General features: G+C 42.0%; 1 protein-coding gene across 39 annotated transcripts in view; it reads right to left on the bottom strand.

Moving 5' to 3' along the window:
- Positions 1 to 12,258, bottom strand: part of RIMS2 (regulating synaptic membrane exocytosis 2) — a 624,467-nt gene that overhangs the window by 291,859 nt on the left and 320,350 nt on the right. For all 39 annotated transcript variants that reach the window (XM_054984410.1, XM_054984420.1, XM_054984412.1 and 36 more), the window contains 2 exons: positions 10,996 to 11,095; positions 7,451 to 7,574 (listed from right to left, as the gene is read on the bottom strand). In XM_054984410.1, the coding sequence (XP_054840385.1) occupies positions 7,451 to 7,574; positions 10,996 to 11,095 (224 nt within the window). The remainder of the gene's footprint in view (positions 1 to 7,450; positions 7,575 to 10,995; positions 11,096 to 12,258) is intronic.

Genomic DNA, 12,258 nt, shown 5'->3' with positions numbered 1-12,258 from the left:
AGTGCTCATAAAGGGATGGGATGTGTGCCTGCATAGAAGGCCACTCAATGAACAACATTAAAAATAAATGCAACCCTATTTTTCATCTTTGTGGCTTCTGTGCAGTCGCACATGGGAGAATAGCACTTACTATCAGAAGGAGGATGTAGGCAGATCAGTGGAATACTGATTTTAACACTTCTTTCCCCACAGCTGGTTCACTCCTGCAGTCCACATCAATGGAGTAGTGTTTCATAAAAGTGCTAGGTGAAGACCAAATCACAGGTCTGCAGATGTCCCGGACAGAGATTCTTTCCTTAATAGCTGATGATGAAACCTAAGCTCTAGTGGAATGCCTCCGAACTGGAAATGGATATGGGACCTGAAAAGTAGCATAAGCCTGTCTGACAGCAGAGAGCACTCATCTTGAAAGAGTCTGTTAGACTGCCCATCCTTTATTGAGACTTGAAAAACACACGAATAGTTTTTGTTTTTTATGTATGTCTCCAATTCATTACAAATAAAATAGTAGAGCTCTCCTCACATCTAGCATGTGTAGTGTGCATTCTTGTGTGGACCTGAGGTTGGGGGGAAACACTGGGAGCACAATATCCTGTGGAAGGTGAAATATGGAAACAACCTTTAGTATAAAAGCTAAGCTCAGTCTAAGCACTGCTTTGTCCCCATGGAATTTTGTGAATCCTGGGTCACATTGAAGGGCCTGAGGTTCTCCCACTTGCCTTGCAGGCATAATAGCCACCCAAAAGGCAATTTGATATGAAAGGACAGAGAAGTCCCATGTAGCCATAGGTTCCAAAGATTTATATATCAAAGCTGATAACACTGTTTTACTCCATTGTTGAACAGTTAGGTGTGAAAGATTGCACTTTGTAAAAATTCAGAAGTGCTGTACAAACACTGAAGGACTGTTAAGGGTAAATTCACAGAAACAGAGAGCCTTGAGTGACAGGATACTCCAAGGAATCTGATTGGGTAGCATGAGCTGAACAGAGAAAGACTTCTGAACTGGATGCTGGGGAGAGGGGAGTCTGATTTCAGCCCTAGCTGAGAGGGATCAAGTATTGACAGTTTGGGGATTCAGTCCTGATTGAGAGCAGTTTAACACAGACAGAAGAACTGGAGGAAAGTTGGCAAGAAAGTCTGAGAGGTGCAAACTTCCATTTGGGCCAAGTGAGGAGAGAATCTCCCTACCCAGTCAAACAGGGAGTTAGCACTGAAGAGTGATGAGATCCCTGATATGGTGCAGTTAGAAACTGCCTTTTGAGACCTTGAGTCAATTAAAAATTGAAATATATTGGTGTTTCGAGAGAAGGGATTTGGGTACTGAAAAGAGGGAACCAGCCTTCTTAAAACCAAAAGAGTAAGAGAATAGTCAAAGGAAGTGTACTAGAGTGATTAGGAAAACACTGGAACAAAAGCCTCCCAACATGAAGATTTAAGCAACTGTGAAGAGCTTAAGAAACTCTCATTAGGCTGAAACAAAAGAATAAAAGTCTGTACATGTACTGGTTTTACCTCAGAACTTTTCAATCCCTGATTTCACCTGACCGTTCCCCTCTATGTTAAATAAAATATTTTGTTGCTTTTGAATTTAAAAATGCCTCTAGTGCCATTTAAATTGCTTAAGACAAAGTGGGGGGGGGAGGTCATATCATAGTGGGGAATAAGACAATACAAGTTTTAAAAGCCCTTAACCCCCCCCCTTTTTTTTTTTTTGCTATCTGAGCAGAAAACTGTAGGAGTCACCAATTGTGTCATGGTACACTGAAATGGCAGCTAGGACTTTGATTAATGTAACAAATAAACCTGAAACTTTTAGATGCCACAAATAGTCAAAGATGTTTGTAAGACAGCAGGGCTCTGGGTTAATCTGATGGTTTGAGACCCAAATTGTAAGCTGTGGCCATTTTGCAGCATATGACCTGTATGTGGCTGGTTTCTGGGATGAAATAAGCACTTCTACCATTCTGGATTACCACTGTTCTACTGAGTCACTAGCTATGCTGTCAGGTGTAGGGATCTTACATTGTGATGAGGTAGGAGACCTACGTGGATCAGTCCTCTGCATCTGGAAATGGGATAAACACTTCCTTGGACATTTGCCACAGGAGAGGAAACCAGATCTGCAAGGGCCAGAAAGGGGCTATTAGGGTACAGGTGGTCTGATCACCCTGGATAGGATAGGAAAGGGTGGAAAAGCACAGAACAAACTCCTCTGTCATAGGAGGTGGAAAATTTCCTCAAGGGAGTCTAGTTGCTGCTACAAAACAAAAAGCATGGCACTTCTTATTGAGGTGGGAAGCAAATAGGTCCACAGAGGGGGACCCTGTGTATGTACCAGTCTTTGAAGGCCCAATCATGGTTTGTGGTGACAGATCTGCTGAGGGTGTCTGCAGCTGTGTTTGAACAACCTGCAATGTGTATAGCTACCAGGAACATGTTATGCGCAATCACCGAGTTCCTGTTACATTAGACCTCTTTGGCGAGACCTAGGGATCCTGTGCCCCCTTGCTTGTTCAGGAAGAATTTTGCCATGGTGTTGTCTATGGCTATCATTACCCACTTGCCCTGAAGAAGAACTGCAAAGGGAATTAAGCCATATCTGACAGTTCTTAATTCCATAATGTTTATATGTAACTTTCTCTTCCCCATCGACTAAGATCCACTAGCTTGAACAGCATGACAGTGGGCTCCCCATTCCAATAAGGATGTATTTGAAAACACCTAAATGTTATGGGGTTGGGTACAAACTCAGACCATTTGAAGAGGTTGGAGTTATGGGACCACCAGGTGATAGAATGTAGTAAAGACCTGGGGATAGATAGCTTCACCCACTGAGAATCCTGCTGTGCCTTAAACCTGAGGAGAAACAAGGTCTGAAGAGGTCTCATGTGCAGCTTGGAAAACAGCACTATTACAGTGGTTGAAGCCATTAGTCCTTGAAGTCTCTTTATGGCCAACGTTGTTTGGAAGCTGTGAGAGGAAAACATTTTCACCAAGGACTGAATGAAGTGTGCCCTTGCTCCTGGTAAAAGCACTTTACCCTGCATGAGGGATCCCAGGTCCCTCCCAGCAGGAGTGCATATGCGCAAGGAACGAAGACAATGTGAGTGCCACCCCTCACTCTTGCTGGGAGGGTAAGGGGATCAGGCAACCCTACTAGAGGTGGGCATGAATCCAATTATGACCCAAAAAAACACACGAACCAGGCCAATTCATGGTTCGTGAACCACGGCTCGTGGAAGCACTTTCTATGAGCTTCCACGAACTGGTTACTGGTTCGGGTTCATTTGGGTCGTATTGGGAAAGGGACAGTTTAAATGGCCATTTCCCCGAAAAAATGGCCATTTAAACTTTTCCTGCAGCTTGCAAGCGGCAGATCCCTTTAAACTATCCCCCCGCCACCTGCCAGCTGATAGTTTAAAGGGACCTGCTGCTTGCAAGGCAGGAAAGGGCCCTTTAAACTGTTAAATGACCCTTTCCCTGCCACTGCTAAGCGGGGTATTTAAACCCCACGAACCACAAACTGGTTCATAACTGGGCCAGTTCCGTGCCAGTTCGTGGTTTGTGGTTCATGGAAACCCCACGAACTTCATGGTTCGGGGTTTTTTTGGTTCGTGCCCATGTCTAAACCCTACCCTATGTTGAGTCCAAAACTACCTTGATAAACAGAACTGACTGGACTGGGTGGAACTCGGATTTTTGCCAGTTAAACACCAATTCCAAATCTGCTAATGTAGAAACAATAAGGTCTATGTGCTCACTTAGAATGATTGCTGAGGAAGTCATGACGGGCAAATCATCTAAGCAGGGAAATATGGTACAATGTTTCATGCAGAGATAAGTCACCACAACTGAGATGCGGTAGGGCCAAAAAGTAATACTGTATACTGATAGTGGCCTTCTCCTCATAGGAAGTGAAGGTATTTCTTATAATATTCAATGGAAGGAGATACAAAAATAAGTGTCTTTAAAGTTTAATACAACAAACCAAGAATTTACTTACATACCATTCTGAGAAGCCCATAAATGCTTATTTAGACCCCATTCTGTATTCAGAAACCCTTACATGCTTATTTAGGCCTCTGAAATCCAAAACGGGTCTTTCCCTCCACTTTTTTTGTCAAGTGAGAAGTAATGTGAGTCAAAACCTTTAGAAACCTCAGGCTGAGGAACAGGTAGAATGGCAGCTTTAAGAAGGAGCTGAGATACTTCCTCCTCCATCACTGAGGGAACATAAGAACCAGAAACAGAGCAAGTATTAATGGGCAATGTGGTGAATTCCAAATAATAACCCTTCTCAACTATGGAAAGAACCCAAGAGTCTCAGGTAATGGCCTTCCAGATATTAAGATATTGCGCAGTTTGTTATGAAAATGAGGGAAGGGGTTCTAGTAATTGGAATGACTTGTTCTTTTGTGCCTGGTTCACAGGGAGCTGAGATGATTGCTTGATTCTCTGCTTGATTCTCTGCTTGCTCTGCTTGCTTGATTCTCTGCTCTGCTCAGAACTTGAGATCTGCTGGTAGAAGCTACAATGAAGCTGTGACAGACTGTACTTTTTAAAAGTCTGGAAGTGCTACAGGACTGTTAAGAGTTAATCCCCTACAGACACAGAGACAGGCTACTCCAAGGCTACAGTGACAGGCTACTCCAAGGAATCTAACTGGGTAGCATGAGCTGGAAAGAGGAGGGTCTGTTTTCAGCCCTAGCTGGGAAGATCCAGTATGAACATCGGGGAGACGGAGTCCTAACTGAGAGCAGTTTAACACCTACAGGAGAACTGGCGAAAATTTGGCAAGAAGGTGCAGATCCTATTCCAGCGAAAGAAAGAAGATAGATCTAAGGAGAAGAGACATTCCTTACCCAGTCAAACAGGGAAGTCTGGAGAATGAAGGTATCCCTGGTTGGGTGTGGTTGGAAACTGCCTTTTGGAAACCTCAAGATTAAGTTAAAAACTGAAGGAAAGCACTGGTGGTTGTTGTGGGTTTTCCGGGCTGTATTGCCATGGTCTTGGCATTGTAGTTCCTGACGTTTCGCCAGCAGTGGCTGGCATCTTCAGAGGTATAGCACCAAAAGACAGAGATCTCTCAGTGTCACAGTGTGGAAAAGATTTTGGCAGGTCATTAGTATCTACTCAGGAGGGGTGGGGTTGAGCTGAGTCATCCTGTAAGAGTTTCCCAGGGTGTGGAATGCTAATGGCGGGAGGCTTCAGTGTATCCTGAGGAGGTTCTTTTGCATAGATACAATGAGTAGATACAATGACCTGCCAACATCTTTTCCACACTGTGACACTGAGAGATCTCTGTCTTTTGGTGCTACACCTCTGAAGATGCCAGCCACAGCTGCTGGCGAAACGTCAGGAACTACAATGCCAAGACCACGGCAATACAGCCTGGAAAACCCACAACAACCATCGTTCTCCGGCTGTGAAAGCCTTCGACAATACATCGAAAGCACTAGTGTTGGAAAAGAAGGGGGGTTGGGTTACTAGAAAGTGGATGCCAGCATTCTTAAACTCAAAAGAGAAAGAGAATCCTAAAAGAAAGTGTATTAGAGTGTTTGGAGAAAACACAGGAACAAAAGCCTCTAAACATAATTAAATATATGTGAAGAGCACAAGAACTAAAGTCTACGCATGTACTTATTTTATCTTAGAGAAATTTTCAACTGATTTCATTTGACCATTCCCCTCTAAAATAAAATAGCTATTTTTGAAAACACCTCTGGTGCCATTTTTGTTGTTTGAAGACAATGAGAGAGGGGAAAAAAGGAGGGAATGTCATAGAGGCCTAAAGGCTTGCTGGGAGACTGGCAAATATCTATAGGGCCTGTGGTACTGCTGCTAGTAGACAAGTCTAAGAAAATATCTCAAATTATAACTGAGAGTGGTTTGGCATCTAACCCAACCAATTATCTGGTGACTTGTTCTTGCGCATCCTATGAACCAACTGATCTATTTTTGTGCTAAACAATTCCTTGCCCTCAAATGAAAGGTCTTCCAACTTAGCTCTAGACTTGTGGGGAAGAGCCAACAAATAGAGCCTGGAGTGCTTCTGAGAACTATGGCAGAGAATATGGGGTAGCTGTTAGCACGCCTTGCTGAGTTGTTACTTGGGCAGTTTAACTCCCTCAATATGGATGACTTTAGCTAAAGACTTTTTTTTTCCTTCTGGAACTGATTCCACATAATGGGCCATATGATCTCAGAAGCTTCTGGTAACTGCTCATGGTAGCATTGCAATTTTCCAATTTAAAAGCCAGTGTACCAGAAGGCTGCCTTTAACCTGGCAGCCCATTTATGACAAGCCTTGGACAGGAATTGTCAGCATGTCTTACAGGCTCCAACATTATAGCCCTCTCCTAAACTAATTAGGCACAAATCTTGCTTGTATGACTGCACTGTTTTACTGCCCTTGGTACAATTTTGAAGAAAGCCATTGCAGTTTTGAAGAATAAGTATTGAAAACAAGATGAGGAAAAAATCTATGGAAAGCACTAAGAGAGATCCAACCTCCATGGCAGCAAAGGATGAACTGAAGGAGGAGTGCTCTCCCCTCTTTGATCATGTGCCGGTTTGAGCAGGAAAATAGCACCTCGTACCGAGGGGAGGGGGACCACTCCACACATGTGGAAAGAACTAGAATACTTGAAAACCTTCATTTCTGTGGCTGGCCTGCACATGCACAGCCCCATGTGTGCCTGCAAATAAGCCACAAAGATTAAAGTTTTTTCTGGATCATTCCTGCAGCACATTTATTTATTTATTTACGTCATTTTTAGTCCGCCTTTCTCACTGAGATTCAAGGCGGATTACACAGTATGAGGTTAATACAACCAGTATCAAGTAAGCACATTTCAATACAATACCATAAGGTAAACATATACAAGTTTAAAGACATAGCATTAGCAAGGATCGAAGACATAGTAGAGATACTGAAGCAAAACATAATCAGTTCTAGGAGTAACATTAGACAGCATGGAGTGATGGTTGTACATAGGAGTACATATTTAAAGCAGCAGATAATATATGAGGCAAAAATGGTGATGAAGTCTATGATCCCCAACTTGTTAGTGAAGCACCTGAGACCCCATCCATACAATGCAGCCCTCCCATTTGAGTAAAAAGCTACATTTACATCTGTTAAGCAATGTATTTCAGCTAAATATTTGCTACTGGATACACACAGATGCAGACCAAAGCAGAAAAGCTACCCATTCACCAATGGTGAGATAAGTCAGTCTGAATTTTTATTCTAACTCTAGAAATGCTTATGAAATCAGACAAAGGACTGTTTGTTTCTACCCATATTTATATCAAGAAGTCTTCAGATCAAAACGTGGATGGCTATACAGCATGCAACCATTAGAAGGGTTTTTTTTATTAAAAACAGATTGTGCATGACCATTCAGGAAAGTAAATTCTTTATATAATTCTGAATATAACGCACCCAATTGGCCTCGAGACTACAAGTTCCACTTGTGGCTCTGGTTTGGATTCTAGAATAATATTATACACTTCTTCAAAGGTGGCTCCTTGCAAAAGCCTTCCATTCCATTCTAATACTTCATCACCTGCAACGATAACCATAGCAATCTGGTTAGGAAGGAAAACTAGTCTTATGAACTGTGTTTTAGCAGCTTTCTTTCTAGATTGTGCCACTAATATAAAGTCAGGCTTTTTTAAAAATCTAGAAAAACTATACATTATTTTTTCTAACATTAACCAATAATAAACACAGTGCTACTTAAATAAGAGAATTCCTGTAAAACAATATTTAACTTTAAAGAAATGTCTATAATGAAAGGTAACAGACAAAGTTCAAATTAATAGATTATTCTGAAAAAAGAACAGTTACTACATTGCTTACCTTTACCATTTTCATAAACTACAAATTCAAAAGAATGAAATAAGTTGCAAAAGAATGAATTAACAAGTGTCAGGGCTTGCCGCCGCTGCCGCTGGGCGTGGCACTGGGCAGTCTGCTCCTGACGTCATAGGGGGGCCAGGAATTCTGCAGGACCCTGCTCTGTGGAAGGAGGGGTGGTATACCTCACCCAGACTCCCTCTCAGTCCACTTGCTGACCTGCTCAACCTGACCTGCTTACCCTCTGCGTCCTCCTTCATCTCCTCCTTCCAGAACTCTCCTCCAAGCCTCCACCCCTGCATCTTATTGCTCTCACTCCACATCATCACTCCTCACTCACACCCACCACCACAGGGCTCTTCCCAGCCAGCTTTTATAGGGCTTCCTTCTACTGCCCCACCCCTCTTCCAGCCTGGTCTTGGGCTGCACCAAGCAGTTGCAGCTGGGGTAGCTAATCTGGCCCCACTGACCAGCACCAGCTGTGCCTTGTTCCCTGGCTGCCCAGCCTCCCTGCCTTGGCTGACTGCTGAAGGCCTGTCCAGCTGCAGTCCCCTGGCTAGCAGCCCAGCCTCCCTGGCTGAGCTGATGGCTGAAGGTGGGTCCAGCTGCGGCTCCTTGGCTGGTTGCCCAGGGCTTCCTGCAGAGTGCCTCCAATAGCCCCACCTGGAGTGGCTTGGCTTTTGGCAACTCCTGGGCCAGGCTACTATTTTCTAGCTGGGGCGTGGCTTTGGGTTTACGTACCAAACCCCCCCTACCCACTTTTTGGTTTCCCTGGTTGAACTCATATTAGAAAAAAACTATTTTAAGTTTGATAATCAGTTCTACCCACAAATAAAGGGGGTAGCTATGGGCTGCACGGTGGTACCCTCGATAGCTAACTTGTTTATGCACAAATTAGAGTAACGATTTTTTTGCAACCCCGCTGCCAACCCTTATTTTGCTCATATTATAGTGTTTTGTCGCTATATTGATGATCTGATTATTTGTGAGAATAACAATGATGTGGAGTATCTATGCTGCTGGATGGGCGGAGTTGACTCTAACATACGATTTAGTTGGCAGTTCAGTACTCAAGAAATTAATTTTTTGGATGTGACCTTATACTGGGATCAGGATAACCGATTGGCGGTCCATCCCTTTAAGAAAGGCACGGACTGCAAGTCCTACCTTCATTACCACTCCTTCCATCCAAATCATATCAGAAATACTATACCATTGGGTCAATTTTTTGCGGCTAAAAAGGAACTCCACTAAATTAATGGATTTTGGGAAACAGAGTAGACAACTTGAGAAGGATTTCCACCAGAGAGGCTATCCTATCCATGTGGTGAGCAATGCACGGCAGCAGGCTGAACAATATCCTAGGGACCAGTTTTTAAGGAGTAGTAAAAAACCATCTGAGTCAAGAATAGAGTGCGTGTTGGATTATACACCGCTTGCTCCTGCTATTAAAAGAACTATTCTTAAATACTGGAGTTTAGTGGAAGATACTCCTGGCTGTAGTAATCCTCCTGTAATTGCATATCGTAGGACTAAAAACATCAAAGATATGTTAATTAGATCTGAATTTAACAGTGTTCCGATAAGAAACTCTGGACATTTACCAGAGGGACATCATGCCTGTGGTACATGCAAGGTTTGCCCACTAGTCATGAAAATGCAGGAATTAACATCTTTAAAAATACAAACAATGAGTAGTTTTCAACACTTTAAACATGGTGTATCTGATTCAGTGCCAGTGTTCCCTTTTATACGTAGGCAAAACAAACTGCCCAGTCAAACAAAGGATCTTAGAACATCTATCACGTATAAAAAACAAAGTGACTGAGGCTCCTATGGTGAATCATTTTTGGGAAGCTGGACACAGGGAAATGGATTTGAAATATACTGTTCTGCATGTGTCTAAAGAAAAATATCCAGAAGCTATTAATATAGATTTGCATAGGAAAGAATCTTTTTGGATTTATAAGCTTAATACCTTAGTTCCCAGGGGTCTGAACATTAATAATGATTTTACATCCTTCCTTTAGTGTGGGGCTTTCTGGCTGTATATACCTTTAAATATGCACATTTGCTTGCCAGCTGGTAGTGATTTGTATACATTTAGTAGTGATGGTTACTTTGCATGCAGCCTTCCTTAGAAGCATGACCTGACGTCTGGCTTACTAGTGATTGAATAGAATGTAAGTATGGAATGCTGTTGCTATTTTGGAATTAATTGTGTATATGGCTGTTTTAAAACAGCATATGGTTCTTTATAAAAGGGTTTCAGGAATGGTGAAATTGACGTTGGCTTTAGCAAACTGGTCAGCCCGTTAGATGGTTTCCTTTCCATCCTGCACACCTTGACCTACAATTGGCATTGATGGACTTTATGCACCTTATATCAAGAATTGTTTACAAAAAGCAATATTGAATGTTGTTAAATGACTGTTCATCAATTGTATTGAATGCACTAGCACTTTATGTATAGGTCTGAAGGTGGGAAGATTGCGTGTACTGGTATGTTGATGGTAAATTGTGCACAGATGAGCCTGCTTGCAGGGAGGGCGGAATACAAATGTGATATAAATAAATAAATAAGAACAAGTTAATTATTTTGTAATTGTTGTAGTAGTACTTTATTTCATTAGAACATCACGATACTTTAATACGTGATTCTCGTGATTCTCTCAGTACTGTTATCTTCTGGGCATGGAGCAGGGGGTCACTGGGGCTGGGGGGGAGGTAGTCGTGAATGTCCTGCATTAGCAGAAGGTTGGACTAGATGACCCCGGAGATCCCTTCCAACCCTATCATTCTGTGATTCTATTGAAGTCAGTGGTCTTAGAAGGGGTGCAACTCTATTTGAGATTGCACTTTAAATGTCTTATTTAATTCTTATAATTTAAAGGATTTATTTGAAGATTAAATCTTATTGGGGGGGAATTCACAGCAATCCAAAAAGTAAACTAGATCACTGCGATGGCTTGTACAGTGGATAATGTGAGTTCCTTAAAAAGAATCTAAGTTTTGCTTTGAACTGGCAGTGTTCTCAGAAGTTCAATCTTAAATAATTTCATTTAATTCACTCACTGCACCAGAACTGGTCCTTCCACTTACAATGTTCAACTAACATTCACTCATACCTGGCCTAAGATGTCCCACTGTATCAGCTAAACTTCCTTTTTTGACTTTGGTGATAAATGCACAGAGCCGGCCTGATTCAGTCATTTTTCCTCCTACAACCTGTTTAGAAAAAGAAAAATAACAGCAATCATTATTTTTAAAATAATGATTATAATTATTTTAAAAATCATTATTAACAAACGCTTTTTCAAAAAGTAATCATCAACAAGTCAAACATACTATAGTGTGACACACATAATGTCCCTGTACTAGAAACAGGCCAATCAAAGTTCCTGAGGAGTCCTCATGAGAATTTTCCAGAGAAGTATTTTGAAAATATCTCTGGGTTCCACAAAACAAATTGCCCTAGTTCCACAATCTGTTCAATATGTCAAAGCTCTGAAAAGGCACTGCTCTGAAAAGCCTTCAATGCCATCCACATGCATTCCTTTTCATGCGCCCGTTGGATTCCATCTGTTGAAATGACCATTTGTGTTCAGAAGCTTTCTGTTGAATATGAGCATCATATGTTTCTGGGGAGGGACAATTTATATAAATTCATATACAAGCAGTATATTGTATACAATATACAAGCTGTTATGATTACTAACAGCTTCCTTGTCAATGCTCACTCTTAAAGGTGAAGGGATGTTGGTGTGCCCCATTCCAGGGACTGCTCAAGGCATTTTGCTGCCCTAAAGACCTCTCTCTTGGGCCACTAATCTAATCTGGAGAGCTGAGTTTGATTCCCCACTACTCCACCTGAAGCCAGCTGGGTGACCTTGGGCCAGTCACAGCTCTCTGGAGCTCTCTCAGCCCCACCCACCTCACAGGGTATTTGTTGTGGGAATAATGATAACATACTTTGTAAACCACTCTGAGTGGTTTACATTAAGTTGTCCTGAAGGGCGGTATATAAATCAATGTTGTTGTGGTGGTTATTATTATAGAGTGCAAAGTTAGTTCCAGCACCGTAATGTGGAATAGTGATGTCAATTGTGGTACGAAACTTGACAGAAGAGGTATATTTGGAAATTTTGGTGAAATTGTGCATTTGTATGGTTGTATTTTTATGATTGTTAGGAAAAGTTTGAAAAACTAGGAAACTTTCTACATGGGCAAATTTCAGTTTTTCTACCCTCTACAGTGACCAACCAATGATAAATGATACACTATGCAATCCTATGCAGCTGGTGACACAGGAAAGTTTTGCCCTTCAGCTGGTGTTGTAATACAGTCTGCAATAGCAGTTGAGTTTTTGAACAGAAGGACAGAGAAGCTGC

Source organism: Eublepharis macularius, chromosome 7 (assembly GCF_028583425.1).
Source record: "Eublepharis macularius isolate TG4126 chromosome 7, MPM_Emac_v1.0, whole genome shotgun sequence".
NCBI classification, from domain to species: Eukaryota; Metazoa; Chordata; class Lepidosauria; order Squamata; family Eublepharidae; genus Eublepharis; species Eublepharis macularius.
Note: the sequence above shows the minus strand (reverse complement) of the source record. Positions and strands in the feature narration are given on the sequence as shown.